Below are 20,838 nucleotides of genomic sequence, written 5' to 3'. Positions count from 1 at the left end.
GTGTCCAACCATCACCGATGCACAGCGGTGCCAGGCAGTGCTGTCAGAGCTGAAGTGATGGCATCACGGGCGTCCCCAAAGAGGCAGATCCCCCTCGTTGGAGTCTGCTACGTTGGGAAGGGCGCAGACAGCACAGAAATGCTTTGTGCTGCAGAGTGAGGTCAGGGGAGCACAGTGCTCATGGAGCAATGGGTGTGCTGTGGGCCCTAAGCTGGGGGGGTGGGGACCTGGACCAGGACCAGGACACGGACCAGGACACAGCAATGCTGCTGCACTCCCACAGACGGTGGCTCCTGGAGCATCACGGGCACACAGTGGCCTCTCATGCCCTCTCCATGCCACGCTGCCATCACAGTTCAGTTTATTTCTGCTTCTCTTTGCCTGCAGCTCCAACCACATCCCTGGAGCTGGGGATATCCCGTGTCCTCACACAGATGTTGACCACGTGTGCTCTCAGGGATGTGGTGTCCGCTCTCTGCTGATGGTGGGGACACCCAGAGCAGATGGCAGCAGGCTGGGGAGGATGGCAGAAGCAGGATCTTAATAGCAGCATGTTGCCAGTCACCACCTTGCACCCGGGGTCCTGCTGGGGTGGCCATGATGGCACATGGGGACAGCAAGGAATGGGGCACAGAAAGACAGGGAGATCTCCTGTTGTGGGGCAGGAACCCACCTCCTCACCCCGTGGAGGGGATCGCAGGGTGGGCAGCTGGTGGTGTCCTTGGGGTCTTTGGGGTGGGCTGCCATCCCGTGGGCAGCGCCGGCCCCACCGCCTGCACTGCAGTGAGCGGGCTGTGCCGGAGCTGTGCTGCGGAGCGATGGCATCGCCATGGCAACCCGTCCCCCGTGGACCAATGTGGGTTTCCAAGGTTTCCATCCATCCCAGTTCTCCTGCAGCTGGCGCTGAAGGCGGCATCCGATGGGAGCGCTGGGTGGGTCTGAGCAGAGGGCATTGAGATCGGGGCAGTGCTGAGTGGGGGCTGAAGGGTCAGGATTTGGGGTGGGGAAGGATTCCAGCAGAGCATCCCTCCATCAACCCCATGGCAAAGGGTCACCTGTCTCTGTGTGCCTCTACCTCGTGCTGGTTGCAGGACGAGGACCCCCACAAAGCAGCACCCATGCAGCACCGCCTGCCTCCCCCTGGTCCCCCTCCCAGCCCCAGCCCTTGGCCCAGCTCTTCTGCTGCGCTGCCTGGAGGCGATTCAGGCCCCCATGCCTGGTTGCCATGGCAACTCCAGTGGAAATTACATTAAAAAGCAATGAAACCAGCAGATTTCTGATCGGCGAGCAGGGGGAGGGGAGCGGGGCTGGGCAGGGTGGGAGGGGACACTGTGAGACACCTATGGATTGGGTGAGGTCCTGCACAGTGCCTCAATGCCACAGAGACCCAGAAGGGCTGGGACATGCAGGGACCCCACTGTGCCCCCAGTGTCAGCAGTGCTGGGGACAGGTGACACCCCTGCCCAGGTGGGTGCCGGGACCGTGGGGACCCCCATGTTGGGGCATCGCTGTGCTCCATCCCCTGCACATTTCAAGGAGAGGCAAGACACACCACTATTAAAAATATCACTTCTGTTTTATTTGGAATTTGTTACTCTGAGCGGGTGACAGGGTATAAATACATTCTCCAACCAGCACCCTCACCCCAAACCAAGGCTGTGTGGGGCCGTGTGGGGCTGTGTGGGGTCAGCCGGCACCAATGCGTCACGGCTGCCAGTGCGGGCAGCGTCTGCCAGCCGGACCGGGGCTGAGGGTGGCATCCCTGTGGGGACACAGGACCCGTCCCCTCCTGTGCTCAGGATGACCACACTGGGGGCCAAGCCAACCCCTGCCCTCACTGCTCCTGGGTCGCTCCTTCCCCACATCCAGCCCTAAGCTCCCCACTACCTGCGGCCATCTCCGGCTCTGCGGGTGCCCCAGCCCTGGGGCAGGTGCCCTGTCTCCAGTGCACACCCTGGCGTGGGGTGGTGGCGAGGTGGGGAGCAGGGCAGGGTGGCTGTGGGTGGCTGCGCTTTGGCAGCGCGCATCCAACCCCATTGGGTGACCCTGCTGGACTAGGGGCTGGGATGGGGCTGAGGGGCTGTGGGGCTCCTGTGGCCGGGCCCTGGAGTGGGCTTTTTGGCTGAGATCAGTGGGCACGGGTGACAGAGGAGGGAGAATATCAAAAATACAAAAGAGCGCGGCCTCGCAGCGCGGCAGGCAGGGCCCTGCCTGGTGCCTGGTGCCCGCTGGCCCCGTGCACGGGTACTGGGGCCGTGGGGCTGCGTCAGGGCCGGCACCGCGCACACACGCTGGGGTTCTTCTAACTGGCTTTTTATTTTATATCAAGAACACTTGGTTTAAAATCTTTACAAAGGACAAAACGCGGCGACTCCGTTAGTGTGTAAAGAACTAAAGATCTGCTTTAAAAAACGTCTCTGCAAAGAGAAACGACTGACACAAAAGAGATTCTCTGCAGCGCAAAGAGGGGGCAGAGGTGCCACGTCTCCATCGCGGGGCGGCTCCCCGGCTCCCAGCGCCCGCACCCAGCGCGAGGCCGGGTCCCTGCCTGCTGCCTCTGCCCTTAGCACCATGGCACAGTGACGGAGCCTTATCCACGGCGCTCTGGATGCCAAACCTCCTCCAAAAGGGATACCCGGCACCGCTGCTCGCCCGTCTCGGGGTGGTCGGTGGGCGCGGGTGATGCCGTGTCCCCATCGGGGGGCACAGCCCCGGTGCACCAGTGGGGCCCTCCTGCCGGGAGCCGGAGAGTTGAAGCACTTCTCAAAGTTAGAAAGGAATGAAAGAAAGCGCCGAGGGAAGCAGGGCGGCCGGCGGTGCGCAGTGCCCGCAGGTTTGGGCTTGGTGTCACACCGTCCGTGTGCGCCACCTGTCCGTCTGTCTGTCCATCCCGGGGGGCTCCCGCCAGTCCCTCTGCCAGTGTCTGCCGAGTGCGTGTGCGTGCGTGCGTGGGTGTGCGCCGGCCGCGGGCAGCTATACCCTGGTGGTGGAGTGTGAGTGCGGGAGCCCCGTGCTGTTGAAACCGGCGGCGAAGGTGTTGTAGGGGTGCAGGGTCTGCAGCCCCACCAGCGAGTTGGGGATCATGGTGATGGTGTTGGGTGTCATGAGCGGGATGTCATCCGGGGAGCGGCGCAGCGTCAGCGTGTAGTCGGGCAGGGCGGCGAGGCGCAGGGTGTCGTGGGGCGGCACGGCCTCGCACTCGTGGTGCGCCTGGCCGGCCTGCAGGGATGGCATCTCCTCGTCGGGCGCGTGGACGATGTCGTTGGCGGCGCCGCGCTGCGGGCTGGGCTGCCGGTGCGTGTCCTGCCGCCGCTTGTCCTTGCGGTAGTAGAGGGCGGCGAAGGCCAAGACGTTGAGGAAGAGGAGCGAGGCGCCCACGGCGATGGTGACGCTCAGCTCGGTGGAGTAGTCGCGGGGGCTCTCGAGCAGGGTGCCCGCCTCCTGCTCCGGGCTCCACTTCTCCTTCCCGTTCTCGCTGTTGTAGGCGGGTGAGATGGCGGGGCGCTTGGTGGTCCAGATCTTGCCGTTGGGCCGGCGGGTGATGTGGGAGTTCTGCGTGGTGTCGGGCGGTGGCACTTTGGTGGTTGTGGAGGTGTAGTGGAACATGTCGTGCAGGTTGTACAGGTGGGGGACCAGGTGCTTCCAGAAAGCCACCTTGGTGGCTCGGTAGTGGTCGCGCACCCGCGGCTTCAGCCCGATGTGCAGGTACAGCTGGTCGCGGGGGTTGTACTTGGACCAGGCCACCTCCTCAAACCTGTTGGCCTTGGTGTGGATGAACTTGGTGTCCTGGGGGACGGGTTTGTTGGGGTCCCTGTGAGACACAGACAAAACAGAGCTAGCACCGGGAGAGCCAGAGAGGTGAGGTGAAAGAGCCAGCTACCTCCGGATAAACAAAGGGAGGCACAGATGGGCAGCATCCCAAGCCCTGAGTTGAGCCTCACCCATGATAACCATGAGCAAGTTGCTCCCACACCCCTGCCCTCAGCTATGGCTGGAGCCCTGTCCTGGGCTGACGCCAGCAACAGCCATGCCAGGTCACGATTGCCCTGCCCAAGGCAGGAGCACAAGGAGCCAAGACCATGGATTTCCAGATACAGGGGACTCAGTGCCACCCTGGCTCCCCTCACTCAAGTGCAGACCGCTCCCCACCCTGCCCCGCTCACCCTGTCTTGGCAAAGTTGGTCCAGTAGGTCATCACCACAGCACTGAGCATAACATCGTTCTTAGAGAAGTTGCAGGGAAAGAGGTCTGTGGGGCCGATCATGGGGATCCCAAACACGTAAGGCACCTCATCCCCGTGGGCTGCGTCGGACCACGCGGGCTTCATCAGGCTCTGGCAGTGGTGGTAGAAGGCGTAGAAGTAGGTTGGGGAGCCGTAGCGGGCGTGCAGGTCAGCTGTCACCACCGATGGCTCCACCCATTGGTGGTCGGTGAAGAGGGCCACCAGGGTCTTGCGGCGCGTCTCGGGGTTGTCCCTATCGGCCCAGTCTGTGTACATGAACTTGATGGTTTCTCGCAGGGTGTCCTTGCCCTCGGGGTAGCCATACAGATTGTCTACAAAGTTGGAGACCGAGTAGTCAAAGTCGCTGCCCGAAACGCCATCCTCGGGGTCCACCACGCCCTCCACGAACTTCAGCCCCTCGCCTTGGTTGACACCCAGCATGATGTCGTAATTGAGGAACTCGCCCTGCTCCATCAGGATCTCTGGGTCATCTGGGATCACGTCCCCATCAATGACCGGCCCAAAGGCCACGTGGTAGCGGGCCGGCTGGATGTCTTGTTCCACCAACTCCTTGGCACTCTTCTGCCGCAGGCAGTCCACCATGTCCACCGTGTCCAGCACGTTGCAGCCTACCTTGTCTGCCAGCATGCTGGTGTATTTGACGGGCTGGTAGTTCACCGCCCAGCTGGAGAGCGCGGAGCCACTCTGGATGATGGCTCTCTGGAAGAGACCTGCAAGAGAATCAAGGGGCTCAGAGACGCTCCAACACACCGAGGCTGCAATGGGGTGCTGTGCTCCCACAGCAGGGATCTCATGGGGATGTTCCAGCATCTCATGGGGCCATTCATGGCTGTGTCACAGCCATGGCTTGCTGAGCATCATGCTCCATCCCCGCCATCATGCACTGCCGCCATCCTCCAGCCTGGATGGGACCACGCGGCAGCAGCGGGAGGGTTAATTCCTGCTCGGGGACACTTAACCCTGCGTGTCCCACCCGCTGCTTTGTCAGGGTCCCCCTCACCCCCCTCCCTGCCACTTCCTGCCCAGCTGGGGCTGCTTGGTGCCAATCCGGCCCCGCGGGAGCACGCTGCCAGATGCACAAAGAGGGCCTTTCTGCCACTGGGAACACAGAGGGAGTGGACTTTCGCCCTGGAAAGCGGGGCCACAAAGGCCCTGGCCCAGGCGGAGGAATGTGTGGCTGGGCTCCAGCCCCATGTCAATGGCGCTTGTGCTCGGAATACAAAGGGCTGCGAGGAAGCGGAGCCTCCGGGGCGGTGCAAGGCGGCCAAGCTTGGGGTGCACCCTGTGGTCTCTGCTCTCTGGCCAGCCCTGTCTTGCACCCCTGTGCCTCGCTGGAGCCTGGCACTCGATGGCTGCCAGATTCCATTTCATGTGTGCTGCATGGCATGGGGCATGGCTGAGCTCACAGACTGCTGCAGGAGACCTGGCTGCACACCTGGACCCACGCAGCATTGCAGGGAGCATGTTCCTTCCTGCAGCAGCAGTGCTGGGAGGATCCTGGCTACCAGCCACAGTGCCCATAGCTGTCTGCACGCACAGTCCTTGCTCTGCCAAGTACCTGACGTACAGTCCCATGCGCTGGGACAAAGAGAAGTCACAAGCTCTGTTTGTCACCTCCCAGTGCCCTAGAAAGCCTGAGTCTGACTGTGGGCTTGCATGCTCTGCACCATCACCCACCATCAAGCAGCTGATCTGAGCATTCCCTGATCCACGCTGGGTGCCTTCAAGGCGAGGATCCTCCTTACAGACACTCCCTACAGCAGCAGCTATTGACCCCACCATCAGTGTGCTGCCCACTGGGCACTGGCCATTTCCCACCAAGATGACAGACCACCCCACACCTTTGTTGGAGGAGAGAAGCAGCACTTTGCTTCTTGGCAGGCAATCCACCTGCTAGCAAGCAACAGGGCTGGCAGGGGAGCTGCAGGTCTTCCCGGCAGCCAGACGCAGCGTGCACAGCACCAGCCTCCCATGTCTGCCTCTCGCCGCGCCTGGCAGAGCAGGCACAAATTAGCTGCTTCATTAATAGCTCTTGATCACTACGTGTTTTATTTTGATCCGATAAAAACAAACCCGCCTGGTCTCCAGGCTGTGTCTTGGTGTGGCTTCCCTGCTGCGCTGCAGAGAGGGCCCTGGGGAGATGGGTGCCCTGGAGCGGGGCTGGATAAGGGCGTTCTGTGTCCATTTGTTCTGATGCAGTGCTGGCTGCAGCATCAGCATCTCCTCTCCCTCCTCGCTGCGTTCATAGCCAAGGCGGTGAGGGAGCCAGGTGCCCAGCACCAATGTGATGCAAAGGACACTGCATGCAGACACAGAGTTTAGTGGCAGAAAGCCTGGTGTCACCCAGAAAGTGATGTGCTTCGGCTCTTCAACCACGGAGGGAAAGCCAACGAGCAGCTGCTTGTTCTGGAGAAGTAATTGCTGGGTTCCCCAATCCACCAGCCTCTCTCCATGCTGCCAGCTGCATCTCCAACTCAGTTTGGTCAGAGAAAACCCTTCTCTCTGTGTAGGAGCTTTCAGGCTGCAAAAGACTGGTGTATTCACTGCCCCATGTACCCATGTGTGTGCAGGAGGGCTTGTGGAGCCCCAGGTACTCATCCATGGGGACAGCATGGCCACACATGAGTCCTTGAGCCACAGAGTATCCCCTGCATGGAGGTGGAGCCCATCCTGCTGCTCAGGAATCTGCAGAGATCTGTCCTTGCTCCTTCATTACACAACACCAGATTTCCCAGACCACACATGCAAAGCATTTCCTGGTTTTACCATAGAAAGTGTCTCCTCCTAATATCCAATCATGCTTGCACAAGTAGCCTGAAGAAGATGGGGTGACATTCCCAGCAGCATCCTGCTCAGGATCAGCAAGAGGATGGTGCACTGTGCAGAGCAGAGGCACTGACTTTGGGCACTGGGCACTCATGGAAGAGCATGGACTGATCACAAATGTCCTGAGATCGTGGGGCAGCAAGGAAAGCAGTTTACTCAGAGCAGATTGTCTTGGGCCACTGCAGCTTCACCTTTCTTCTTGTTTCCAAACCTTTCACCTCTTTGCAAACCCATCTTTACCGTGCTTTACTCCAAGCTGGCAGGGTGCAGGTGATGGTGACAGCAGAGCAAGCAGGCTTAGGGGCAGACTGACTCTTAATTCCTTGGATCTTGTACCAAAATGACCCAGCAGGACAAGACAGTATGAAACACTTTGCTCCCACCATTAACAGGTGCTCAGCATCTCTGCCACATCTCCCAGCAGCCAGCACCAGCCTCGTGGCACCTCCAAGCTGCACCCTTCAAATCAAATGCTACAAAACAGACAGCACTGCTGGCTCTGGTGCAGATACCTTCATAGCAGTCTGGGCTGAAATCACTGCTGCTTTAAAGTTTGGGGTGATCAGTCCATCCTTCATCCTCCCAAGTCCTGGAGGGAAGGCTGATCAGCTCCTCTGCCATGTGCTGACTTTCTGAAAGTTTCCTTTCTTTGTGCACTGTTCCCTAGCCTGCTCTCTAGCAAGGCTGCAGCTCTTCAGTGTGAGGTGTCATTTTGTTGTGTCTGCCTGCATTTCTGAGGAGCAGTGTTGCCCACTGCCCCAGGTGTCCTGTGCCCACAAATAGGGATGTGGTGCTGCATGAGGTTAACTACCTATTGTATGTTCCCCATAGAACTGCTCCCTGGCAGTCTGGTGCCCTGTGGACCACACTCAGTTCAGGTTTTCCTCCTGCCATTTTCTTTAGGAAGTTAAAGGCAGAACAACTCTTCTCAGTTGGCTGAAAATCTTTTTTCCAGTTTTCAATGTAAATTTATTCACAGGTGTTCTATATGCATTTGCTCTTACACCAGCACAATCTTGTAGCATAAACAATTCCTTTCTTTCTCTAGAGCAAACACTCCACTGTATTTACAATGTGATATCAACCCCATCACCTCCATCTGCGCTGTGCAAATTTCAGCACACCCAGACCTCCGCTCCAGTACCATGGGGCCTCATTCCCTCTGCAGGCTCACACCCACCTTTGCCTCTACTCCAGCATGAATTCCTTGGCACCCCTGGCACCTACCTTCTGAGTGGTGGGAGAGGGTGAGCAGGCTGACGCAGGAGGCGCCGATGCCGGAACCGAAGACGGTGATGCGCAAAGGATCGCCGCCGAAGAAGGCAATGTTCTCACTGACCCAACGCAGAGCCTGGATCTGGTCCAGCAGCCCATAGTTGCCCTTGGCAGCCTGGTCCCCTGTGCTCAGGAACCCTGAGAGTGAAGCAGAGAGCCCTGTTAGTGATGGAGGAAGCAGGCTGACCTCCCACCCTTTCCAGAGCCTGGGGGAGAGCCTATGGGATCCCGTCCCACCATGACCAGTAGGGTTCTACGGATGCTGTGGTTGGAGTGGGGACATTATAGTGCTGCTCACATGTGGGTGAGGGGCTGAGGGGTGAGAAGGAGCTACTCCAGGCAGAGATAGGGCGATGGGCATGAGTCCTGCCCTACCCCGACCACCAGCCACACTAACAACAGGCCAGGATATCTCCAAGGAATGCTCCAAGGAAAACTGAGAGCACCAGGGAGCAGTGTGCATGCACAGCTAATGCTTCCCATGGAAAAGCATGGTCTGGAGGAGGCACTATAAATGTAAGGAGGTGGGCTGGGCAGAAAGGAACTGACTGCAGCTTAAAATGCAAAAACTTTCAGTGAGGAAGATGCTGAGAAATGCTTTCAATAGTAAAGGTAACACCCAAGATAAGCTATCAGTGTTTTGTTTGTCTTGACTCAAAGCAGGAAGCCAAAGGCATGGCTCTGAGTGTAACCTGTCAGCAGGGAGTGGTGCTGCTCCGGCACCTGGGTGCGCCTGCCGGCACACTGCAGCACTTCAGTGGAAATGCCAATGGCACCTTTTAAGTCAGATTTCAGATTGTATTTCAGATCTCTTAAATTTGCACTATCAATCTGAAAGGCATGACTTTTAATATCGAAAGGTCTTGAGTATGTTTGTTTTTACAGAAAAGCTTATTTTCTACCAGGTAAATCCGAGCAAGGCTGCTGATCTGTGACTGTCATCCCCAACAGGAGATTGGGCTGTTGGAGGGATGTGGTGCCCAGGTGTAGGGCACTGAGCCCCTGACCCAGCTGAGTGTGAGCAGCAGAGCCTGTGGGGTGGCTTGGATGGACTCTTCCCCAGGAAAGCCCTTGGAGGGCTGAGCACAGTTCTATGTATCTCACAGGAAACCACAGAGAGAGCAAAATCAACCTCACAGCCCTCCTGTTTCCTTCCCCAGGGGATGCATCTGGGCTTTTGCATTGCCCACATAGGGTAAGAGGAGCTCCTGGACCTGCTCTAGCCCTGGGCACAGGCTGCTAGAGCACAGGCAGTGCTGTTGGCTCTGGTGCATCCATGAGGCGGTGAGGCAGCACCCTCTGGCAGCTCAGAGCTGTGAGCACTCTCAGGAGGTGATGCTGCGTAAACACATTTATTATTTATTTAGCCACAGACCAATATTTGCTTTCAGCTGAGCCAGGTTGAGTAAAAAAGCCTGGGTGGCCGCTGCCAGGAATTTGACCACACTGCTGTGTCCACCACCACGTGGCACTTGGCCACCTCTCCCTGTCCCCTGTCCCGTAGCACAGCCCATACCGAGCACTCCGACGCGGTAGTTGAGTGTGATGACAATCACGTTCCCGTAGCTGGCCAGGACGCTGCCGTCGATCATGTTCCCTGTGCCCTCCATGTATGAGCCGCCGTGGATGTACACCATCACTGGCTTGGCCCCGCTGTCCCGGATGTCTGGAAGGAGAGGAGGTTAAACACGGGACCACGCTGGCAACCGCAGCACCCTGCCAAGAGGCAGACCACAGAGAGAGGAGGGCAATGCCAGCTGCCAGGACCAGGGAGGGGGCTGCAGCAGCCAAACCCGGAGCCCAAAGCCATAGCACAGTTCTGCCAACCCCTTGAACCCTGCCAGCCCCCCCGTGGTAGGCAGCCACTGTCACCATCCCAGCACTGCTGTCCCCTGGGCAGGAGCTGCCCAGAGTCTCAGTGCATGCAGGAGAGGCACCAGCTGGATCCAGCTGCTCTTCCTTGGAGCTGGGCTCTGGTGACAGGCAGAAGCTGGCACCTCCATGGTGGCAGTGGCTGTAGGGCACCAACAGACTGGGGGTGCTCATGGAGTTTGTCCCTGTGTCCCCGTGGCCCCAAGCCCTCAGCTCCGGGAGTGCTGGCAGCTGGCATTGAAGAGGGGCAGGGATGGGGTGTGCAGGACCTGGAGGGCGGGGGGGCACTGGTGGGTGCTCCCACCTCTCACTCACCCGCCTCCCCACCTTCCCAATTGCCCAGGGAGGCAGAAACCTGCCGGCTGCCTGGATGTGAACCCATGGCACCCCAGTGCCCGGACACAGACATGGTGATGAGCAGACAGTGCGTGCATGTGTGCGTGTTGGGGAGGTGAGCGCCGAGGCTGGGCGAGGACAGGTCATGAGGCATGGAGTGAGGATGGGGAATGGGACCTGAGGACCGGGGAGAGAGCACCGGAGGAGCCTAGGGTTGAAGAGCAGCCGTGCTGTCTCTCTCTCCTCACTATCCTTGTCCTGGAGACATCCGTACCCATGCTGGGCCCGTGGAACATCTCACACACATTGCATGGAAGCAGCTGCACAAATCGCAGTGGCAGTGTCAGCTCCTGCATGCCCAGCCCTCTCCAGCATTCATGGACTTTTCTCTCCTTTGTGCTCACCTGCACCCAGTGCTGTGCATTGGTGGGCACTGGCTGGCACCAGGCACAGCTCTTACCCTCTTCAGCTGCCCCGACCACAGCTCCATCCCCACCTCCCCACACACCCCACCATGGCAGCCACCCTGCAGTGGTCTGCCAGGAAAACCTCCTCCTGGGTGAAACCCCAAGAGCTCCAGCACTCATTCTTGCAGCTCTGTCCTCTCCCCACTGCTATATGTCACCACCAAAACACGAAGGGCCATCCCTGTATCAGATTGGCATTAAAACGCAGAAGCAGAGCAAGAAAAAAATGGCTCCTATCCTTTGTGGAACAATTCAGCATGCAGGGATTTTCCGCAGTCAGATCATTTAGGATGGATGCCAGTTTACGCCCTGGTACAAGAGATCCTGGGGCACAGGTTACTGGGAGAAAACAACAGGTTTTGCTGCTGCCAATGAACTGGCTTTTCATCTGCTTCCCAGAACCCAAATGCCATCTGCCAGGACAGGCTCTGGGCTGCCCCAGCACTCCACAGCCCACGAGGTCGCAGTGCCCTCACTGTGTTACAGCTGTGTCCTGGCTGACCTCCTCCTCACATCTCTGCAACAAAACAGACTGAGTCCCAACCCTGCAGCCGAGCAGCTCCGCGTTACCAAAAACCGCCTGTTCTGCAGCTTTCCTAACCTGGTGGCAATGAAACACACCCGTTTGACATTGCACTCACTCTGCCTCATCTGGCACAGATGCAGTGGCACAAGCAACACCTTGTATTAGAAAAAAAACGGGTGTAGCACACCCAGCTGGGACCGGGCACAGATCGGTGGCATGGGTGTCCATGCTTCTGTCCCATACTGAAAGCAGGTGGGAGGGGAGAGTGCAGGCTCCCGTCGTGCATCAGTAAGTCTGGAGGGATGAGGCTGGAGGTGGAATATGACCGGGCTCGGGGTGAAATGGGCCCAGGTGCCCGAGGGCTCCTCTGCTCCCAAGCTGCCATGCTTCCTCCCGGCCCTCGCTCGAGCGGAGCGGGGCAGCCAGCAAACTTCTCCTGCAGCACGACCCCACAAGCTTCCCCAGGAGGAGAGGATGGGGCTGAGCCCTGCACAGCCGGCCCCCCTGCCCCCCGCCCCGCGCAGCTGCCCAGCGCTGAGACAGACACACACGGGGCTCCCTGGGGATGGCAGCGGATGGCGGGCATACGGAGTTGCTTTGCGTGTCATGCAGTGGCAGCCTCGAGCACAGAAATACCTTCGTCTTCATCCCCGTCATTATCCGCTAAGTCCTCTCCCTGTTTCTTAGCGCTGGCTCCTAGGGACCAAACACGAGGAGACAGAAAAAAAAAAAAGAAGAAAAAAAAAAAGGAAAAAACAAAAAGGAGAAAAACAAAACAAAACAAAACAACAACAACAAAAAAAAAACAACAAAAGAAAAAAAAAACACAAAAGAGAATTCAAAAATAGCATGATAGCAGAGCTGGTGGGGCCAGGCTTGCACCCCACAGCACTGCTGGCTACTCACACTGCACCTCTCCCAGAGCCACGGCACGGAGGGGACAAGGCTGCCCCGGTGCCACGGTGCTGTGCTGCTGCTCCCCGGGCCCTTCCCAGCTCCTCCCCGGGGTGCAGGGGCTGGGAGCATCCCAAAGCGCTGTCCTCATCTGCCACCAGCACAGCCGAAGAGTCAGGTCACCCCACAGCCCTGCCCATCGCCCTGTGCTGAAAACTGCCGGCTTCTGATGGGGGCTTCCCCGTGCTGCAAAAAACATCCGTCTCTGTAATGTCCTAAATGCCTTTGTGGGTTGCACTGGGCACCAGCATGGTCCCAGAGCCCTGATCCTGTCTGCCCAGCTTTGTCTGACTTGCCCATGGGGCAGCTCCATGAGGGCAAGTGCAAATGCCTTTTGTTGTAGAGATAACCCAAAAGCCTGGCTGGGGAGAGCAGCCTCATCTTGCTCAGAGCACAGACTTGGGGTACAAGAGGGGAGCACAGTGCCCCATGCCATGACCTTCTGGACAGAGGAGCAAGGACCAGATGTCTGGGAAATCCATCAGTAGAGCAAAGTCTGATGAAGACAAGGCCATCCAAATGCTGAGAGCAGGGAGCTGTGCTTGCAGCCTCCCCAGGAAGGGCAAGCCCCAGCAGTGACAGAGAGAGTGACTTCTGCTCCACTGGGCAGTTGGCTCTCGGAGCCACACAAGGCAGACATAAGCCAGTAAAGAAAAGTTTTCTGGCAGAAAGGGCAGAAGAACAGTGGAAGATGGTCTGTGGAGGAGGTTAAGGAGAGGCATGACAAATACTGGGCACGGGTCAGGCAGACCAGCCTGCCCCAGGGCAGGGACGTCTCCAGAGGCACTTGATGTTCCGCAAGTTCTCCTTCTAACCCAGCACTCCTGCCTCCTGCAGCCTCAGCCCACACAGCCTCAATGTCCCTGTCTTGCTGCACCCCCCCACACTCACAGACCCCCAGCCTGACTGCAGGCAGGAGCTGGAGCGGAGGCTTCAGGCTTGACCGAGTGCATCTTTTTTAGAGAACTGTGAGCCCAGAAAGCACTTAAACAATGAACCTATGCAGCACTGCTCCTGCCTCCCTGGTAATGCACAGGGAGAAGGTTTCTCTAATGAATGCTGCAGGCAGCAATCCTTCATCTGTCCTGTGCTTCTGAGCTGTGGGAGGGCAGTGGGCACTCTGATGGGAGTATTGCATGGGGATGGATCTGGATGAGGGCAGCTGCCCTGGCAGCCTGGGGATCGGTGAAGGCAGGGATAATAAGCATGAAAGAACCCAAGCCTCGTGAGGAGGAGGCAACTTCAGAGAACAACGGAAAGCAACAATGGGAAATGGGGTGAAAGTGGTGCACTTGGGGACACTGAGGTGAGTGCAAACCCAGAACCATCCCCACTGGCAGCACGGTGCCAGGATGGCAGTGTTTTTGGGGTCCTGCTCCTGCCAGCAGCTGTTCCTGCAGCCAAGCAGCCTTTCTGCCTCGCAGCCATGCTGTGCCAGCAGCTGATAACACAGCTGTAACAAGTCCAGCTCTGTCACTCACCTCTACAACTACCCACCATTGCTCCACAGCTCATAAGAGAAATTACAGATTAAGTGCTTCCACGCCTTTCTTGCACTTTGCACTGTCACCTCCCTATTTCTGCTGTTGCTGCACTCAAGGCCACTGCTGTGAGATGTTCTCTGCATTGCCATTGGCTGCAGCCCCTAGCCCAGTGCTGCCCTCCTGGCCGCTCTCAAGGGGCTGCCTTGGTTTGAGCGTCTTGGTACTGGAAAAAAAACAAAGCTCTTGTGATTCCTGCTCTCCTCACCCATCAAAAATTCATTCTGCTCACCTCGTGTGAGTGCCTGTTACGCTGTTTAACTGAAAGCTGACTGTGGAGTGACACTGTTCAGGCTGATAGGAAGGATGTATGCTCTTATCTGAAGTCCCTAGGAAGATTTAAGCTCAAGTTTAGTAAAAAAAATAAAATCAGTTTTCCTTAAACAGGAGCATCTGCACCAGATTTATACTATCTTAAGCAAACTGTTGCAATAGTGCTGACGCCAGTGCAAACAGCGATAAAGAGGGCAGGGATCTCAGCTCCTCGCAGCCATCGTGCTCAGCACGGTGCGGATAAGAGAGGAGCAGGAGCTGCATCCAGTGGCCAAGCAGGAGCCTTTCCTCCGTGCTGCCCCGTCCTTCCCTGCTCCTGAGCATTGCGGAGGAGCCATTTCCATCCTCCAGGAGCTCAACAAAAGCACCCGGGCTGGAACAAATGGTGAGTCTCACTTCTGAGCATTGCACTCTGAAGTAGCAGGGCACAGAGGTGGCAGCGAGTCCCCAGCCACGCCAGAGAGGCATCCATAGACCCTTCGCTGTGTGCACGTACACGCTCCTCTGGTGGGCAGAGCTTCATTTTCACAGCAAAACATGAGCAGCAGCTGAGCTAGGCGCTGGCAGATCCTCTGCACAGAGCACAGCTAATTATTCCCAAGGCGCTGCTGCCCTGCCCAAGAGAGGGACCAATATGCACCCAAATGGGAGACAGAGACATTTTTTGTCCTATGGAGGCAGGGATAAATGCTAACAAATTCTCAGGCCTTTGGCTGTTACGAAATGACAGCAACGGCAAGGTGGGAGCTGAGGCTTTTCAAACCACAGACATACCACATGGCCTCCTGCTCTGTGAGAGGAGAGCTTATTGACCAGTCACACACCAAATGGTCTTAGAAATAATAATCAGGAGTATTCCTGAACGAGTCAATGTTCAAATGGCACCAAGTCTGAACAAACAAGCACTGCGGGTATGTTATCCTCGCCCTAAGCACTACATACCCAAGACATTCAGAGCTAAAAAGAAGCAGGGTGGGTGCGGGGGAGGGGGGGAAGCCTCAGTGCCTCTTCACAAGTTATTCAATTAATTCGAGTCAACAGACACCAGTGCAGTGGCCGGAGCTGAAGGGCAGCAGCAGCGTCTGGGTGCTTTAATCCTCTGTGTGTCACGCCTGGATGCCCAAATTGCTGGCTCTGCCCGTCCATGAGTCAGCGGGGCAGGAGGCACATCCCCGCCAGCTCCCCAAGAGCCTCTTCCATGCGGGGACCCGCAGTTGGGCCACCGAACGCATCCACAGAGAGACTGCAAAGGAAGTACCATTGAGCAGAGCTGCTGCAGGGCAAAACCAGGAGGAGAAGGTGCCTGAAGTGCTTCATCGTGTCTTGTGCCACCCTTTTTCCTGCTTTAACCCAGGCCCTCAGGAGCTCCCATGAGGACTCCAGCCCCAGAGGGGCCAGGGAAGGAAGCACTTTGAAGTGGCTCGGTGTCGCTGGCACAGCCTGCGCCGGAGGCGGCGTGCAGAGACTCCTTAATGCGCCAGCCCTTTCAGAGGCAGCCTTGGCACTCAGAGAGATGGCGTGTGAATAGCCAGGACAGCGACAGGAAAAGCAAAGCAAAGAAACCAAACGACAGAACTCAGAGGGGGAAGGAAAAAAAATAGTTGCTGGAAGGAAAGAGCTCCCCAAACCTCTGAGCCCAGCTGTGCCAGACCCACCAAACATGGGGTCATGAAGAGAAAAGCAGTGGGAGCAGAGGACCCGCTGTGTAAGTCACCCAGGATGGCAGTGGGGAGGTAGGGAGAGCAGCTTCAGCCTGGCAGGACACTCCCTCCTGCACCTTTCAGAAGAGCTGGTTGGCCTGGCAATGGGCATCCTGGGGCAGCAGGGAGGATGGAGTGATGCAAGGAGCATCCTGGGCTCTGCCTGCTTGTGCAGGATGGGCTGTGCGACCGAGGGAACACCCTGTGTGACCATGGACTGAGGCAGACTGGGAGGATCTGGTTTGCGGGTCTCTGCTCCCCGGCCCATGGCATGGGGGATTGACCTGGATCATTCCAGGGACTCAAGCTGCAGTGCAGCAGGAGGAGCCCCGCATGGCCCTGGAGACAGTGTCGAGACAAAGCAGAGCTGTGTCTGCTCTGGAAATGCTCTGCCACCTCCGGGAGGCTGCAGCTCAGGAAGAGTGCAATGTGAAGGGGTGGAGAGCAGATCCTGAACTTGCACAGCCCTGTCTGTGAGCATATGCATGTGTGTATGTATGCATGTATGTATGTATGCATGTATGTAGCCCCATCAGCACAGCCAAGGGCAGAGAAGAGACTGGGGAAGAACGTGGCAGCCATTACCTGGTCAGGTGAGGAGTGATACTCTAACGGCAGAGCTCTGGCTGCTGCTGACCATGCATACAACAGGGAGAAGAGCTCGATCTCCTTCTAAACCCAGATGCTCCCCTGAGTGGGTCAGAATCTGGGGATGGGAGGAAGGCAGTTGCCTCCTCTGGACAAAGAGGTGAGAGGCACAGCCCCTCCAGCTCTAAGGGGAGAGGTCTCTTTGGGAGCTCTTCATGCCCAGAAGCATGGGGAGCATGGGCTCAGCTGTTCTGAAAGGCCTGGAACAACAGGAGCATCCTGCTCTGCCCTGACCCCGAGCCCATCTGCAGCCCAGGGTGGAGGCAAGTGGGAAGCGGGCAGCAGCGGGCAGGGCTGCTTGGGGCCCATGGGCAGTTGCAGCACAGAGAGGAGCACGCCACAGGGCCAGAGAGAACCGACAGGCACCCTCGCACTCTCTCACTCTCTCTCTCTTTCCTCTCTGTGCCTCTCTGCCGGTCGGCTTGCTACATACCTCCTTTCCTACATATTTTCTTGTTGGGCTTTCGGGTGCATTCCTTGGAAATCCGTTTTACTGTAAAATGAATAAAAGACTACAAAATAACAGGAGGCTCCACCGGCTGGGAGTGGGCATGCAATCACAACCACGCTGCCACCCCCCCGCCGCCCCGGGGACCGCAGGAGGTGGGTGGGGAGCGGCGCTGTGGGAGGAAAACTCTGGGCCTGCCATGCTGGGAAGGTGCAGCTGAGACCTCCCCGGGATGGAGGAGTGGAGCCGGTGAGGCGAGGCCTGCTCTGTGCGTCCTGCCCTGCTCACCCCAGGGCTCCCGCGGTGGTGAGGCTATGGCAGGCGCATGGGCAGAGTGTTGCCTCCTCTGCCCTCTACTTACGGTTCAGGTGTGATGTCCTGTGAAGGAAAAGGTTAGACAGGAGGCAGCCAGTGCTGCTCAGCCTCACCACCGCAGGACCAGGCCTGCTCTAGGCTGTGGCACCCTGTGCTAGGCTTCGGCACACTGCACTAGGCCTCGGCACGTTGTGCTAGACCTCAGCACATTGCACTAGGCCTCAGCATGCAGTACTAGGCCGCAGCACATTGTGCTAGGCCTCGGCACACTGCACTAGGCCTCAGCACACTGCACTAGGCCTCGGTACATTGCACTAGGCCTCGGCACACTGCACTAGGCCTCGGCACACTGCACTAGGCCTTGGCACACTGCACTAGGCCTCGGCACACTGCACTAGGCCACGACACACTGCACTAGGCCTCGGCACATTGTGCTAGGCCTCAGCACACTGCACTAGGCCTCGGCACATTGTGCTAGGCCTCAGCACACTACGCTAGGCCTCGGCACATTGCACTAGGCTTCAGCATATTGCACTTGGCCTAGCCATGACACACTAGGCCGCAGCTACTTTGCAATGTCCCTCAGCCTCCTGCCTGCACCAGAACCCCCCAGAAAGGGCTGCTGTGCCACCAAAAAGGGCTCTGTGTTCCCTTCTTGGCATGAGCAGCCCAGCCCCACGAGAGGCAGAGTGTTCCTCCCAGCAGCAGCCACAGCCCGTGCCCACGGCTAGCACATGGACCTTGGGGTGGGAAAAGGGAGGAAGGACAAACCCGAACCAACTCAAGACAAAACCTGGCACTCGGCGCCTGGGGAGCACAAACCAGCTTGTCGCTCTGTGGATCTGCGGTCAGAGAGTCTGATTCAGATTTAGCAACACAAGAAAGGAACCCGTGACAATGCCATGGAGGTGGAGGAAGAAAGAAGGGGAAACCGAGAGGTGTGGAGGGGCAGGAGCACGCGAGACAAAGATGGCAGCTGAGGGCAAGCTGAGTGGCCAGAGGAAGCTTTTCACGAACAGACAGCATGCTGCAGGGTCCACAACCACATGCTTCAAACACAACACCCAAGTGAGACCAACCGCTGCTGGGCAGGGATAGGGGCAGGGCAGCCCCCCTTACCCTCCCAGAGCGCTCGCTCCTGCAGGTGCCCCACCGGGGACTCACCATCCTCCGTGGGGATGTAGATGTTGAGGTACAGACAGTCCTCGTTGGGGTCCTGGATGTAGGTGGCCACAATATCCAAGTTGGAGGTAAACCAGATGGGCAGCATGATCTCAGGGACGGCGTTGTGGATGTTCTGGGGGCAGACTGGCGAGAAGTGGGTAGCGTTCCTGATGCCTGACCAGGAGGGAGGTGGCTCTGGAGGCATGAACCGCTTCTCCCCAACTGGGGGGGCGGCGTAAGGCACCCCCAGGTACTGATCCACGGGTCCCAAAATCTCACTGGGTAGTGGCACACGCACCCCCCGTAGCTTCCCATAGTGAGTGTTGACAGTGGGAGAGTAGACCTGGCCCTCCATGCGCACAACCACCGAGGCGAAGCTCAGGACCCAGAGGGCGAGACGCAGGTCCCAGCCGGCCACCAGCTCAGGCACTTGGAGAACAGGGGGCAAGAGAGGGCTTCTCCAGAGTATCAGCCACATCGTCCGGGAGGAGCAGCACCAACATCCAGGCCTGAAGCTCCTGGGGTGAGGGTTCAGTGCATCCCCATGACAGCAAGACTCCGGTTTGTCCAGAAGGAACAGCCAAATCCGTGGGGCAGGAGAACCCAGCGACTCAGGGACGCTGACCCGGAGAGACTTGTCACTGCTTCTCAGAGCCTGCAAGCTGCCTGCTGCGGTCCCCCTTCAAATGGCCCAACTTGGCAGGGATTGCTGATGCTGTGGAGAGATGGAGGGAATTAACAGCAGACATCTTGGAAAGGGTGGTAGAGCTGTGGGCACCCAATCTTACCTGGGCACAAAGTAATGCCCTGCTCAGAAGCCCCTGTCCTGCTTTAGGGAAGGAGCCAGCGCTTACCTCCCCAGGTGAGAACCATGGCTAAGATGCAGGGGAACATCCAAGGTGCTCTGGGAGACGGAGCTGCCAATATGCCCCAATCACGTGCAGACACACAGACAGCACCCATCTGACATCAGACACATGAAGCCCATCCTCCATGCCACCAAGGGATTCCCAGCACCACAGTGCAAAGTGCAGGGTGAGCAAGACAGTGACAGCCAGAGTGACCCAGGGCCACATCCCCTCCATGCCACTGCTTCAGTCCTGCAGCCCCTCCGTGTCACTCCAGGCAGGGCGGTGGGGGACACGGATAATGGGTGGATGGCCAAGGCCAGGGATCCACGGCCGTGTGTCAGCACAGAGCTGCTCCTGGGAAGCCCTCGCTGGAGGCTGCCTGGATTCTCAGCGCACTGCCCTTCCCCTCCCCGCTCCTCCTGCTGCATGCAGGGCTTATGTAAGGGCCTCCCCGCCTCCCCCCAGCTCCCTTCAATGTGCACACCGAGGCCACATTCACCCATGAGCTCCCAGCATTGGTGAGAGGCCACATCCTAGCCTCACTAGGTGCCTGTGCACTGCTGAGGGCACTGCTCAGGGAGGGGAGCAGAGGCTGCTGGCCTTATCTCAGCCACATCTCCTTACCCTGACAGGGATGGCAGCAGCGACAGAGCACCTCCATTTTGCCCCAGAACATCCTCAGGTGCCCACCTGGTAATTCTCTCCAAAGCTTGGATGGGAGCAGAGCTGCCTTGGAATAATTGGAGCACAAAATAAGGGCTGTGTGCAGATGGAAGGAAGATGCTCTGTTAAAGGCTCAGCTGGGCAGGGACTCCACAAATGGAGAACACCTCATCCAACGGGGAAAATCCGCAGAGAAAAAAAAAAATACACGGAGGGCGTCTCAAATCTGCACTGCACATGTGCAGCCAATTCACTGCCGGTCATTAAGGAAATGGGACTGTGCTGTGCCTGCCCTCCTGGCATGCCCAGAGAACACAACAGGCTCAGAAATCAGTGTCTGACAGGCATAATAAGAAACACTCAGCCCAGAAAATCATATTGCTGCATCCACTCCGCCTGAGCAGCAAGGCTAGGAAAGCAGACGTGCTCCACAGCCTGCAGACAGCAGCAGTTCCAGATGGGGAGGGGGGTGGTGAGGTTCAGCAGCAAGGAGTGGCTGCACCCACTGCAACACCCAAGACCTGGACAGAAGACCTACACTGGTATTCTATCACCAAAACAGGTGCTGAAGCCTATGAAACACAACATAGGAGCAAAAGAAGCATACAGGGAGGCAGGTGAGATGTTCTGATACCCTGAGCACTGCTGTTACTGAACCACTGCCGGCGCTGCCATCACTACCCCAGCTCCAGAAAAAAGCCATCATTCATCCAACGTTCTCTGCAATGCTTCAGCA

At 57.9% G+C, this 20,838-nt stretch overlaps 1 protein-coding gene and 1 long non-coding RNA gene across 7 annotated transcripts in view; both read right to left on the bottom strand.

Moving 5' to 3' along the window:
• Positions 1-344: 344 nt before the first annotated feature.
• Positions 345-1,209, bottom strand: LOC116229593 (uncharacterized). 2 transcript variants are annotated; one of them, XR_004167044.2, is made up of 3 exons: positions 1,056-1,209; positions 674-938; positions 345-514 (listed from the first exon to the last, which is right to left on the bottom strand). It is a non-coding gene; the product is annotated as an uncharacterized LOC116229593 (long non-coding RNA). The 2 variants fall into 2 exon arrangements; XR_004167045.2 differs by having other exon boundaries at positions 1,076-1,209.
• A 362-nt stretch (positions 1,210-1,571) lies between these two features.
• The window catches only part of NLGN3 (neuroligin 3), a 30,605-nt gene continuing 11,338 nt past the window's right edge, over positions 1,572-20,838 (bottom strand). For 2 of the 5 annotated variants that reach the window (XM_090150418.1, XM_090150419.1), the window contains exons 2-8: positions 18,589-19,303; positions 17,095-17,154; positions 12,182-12,241; positions 9,861-10,010; positions 8,297-8,482; positions 4,164-4,953; positions 1,572-3,811 (exon numbers count right to left, since the gene is read on the bottom strand). In XM_090150418.1, the coding sequence (XP_090006544.1) occupies positions 2,974-3,811; positions 4,164-4,953; positions 8,297-8,482; positions 9,861-10,010; positions 12,182-12,241; positions 17,095-17,154; positions 18,589-19,066 (2,562 nt within the window). In that variant the 5' untranslated portion in view covers positions 19,067-19,303 and the 3' untranslated portion in view covers positions 1,572-2,973. The other 3 variants (XM_090150420.1, XM_090150422.1, XM_031594150.2) reach the window with 3 other exon arrangements.

The sequence above is a fragment of the Phasianus colchicus genome, chromosome 14 (genome assembly GCF_987193195.1).
Source record: "Phasianus colchicus chromosome 14, bPhaCol1.hap1.1, whole genome shotgun sequence".
NCBI lineage: Eukaryota > Metazoa > Chordata > Aves > Galliformes > Phasianidae > Phasianus > Phasianus colchicus.
The sequence above is the reverse complement of the archived record's forward strand: the minus strand, read 5'-3'. Positions and strand labels throughout refer to the sequence as shown.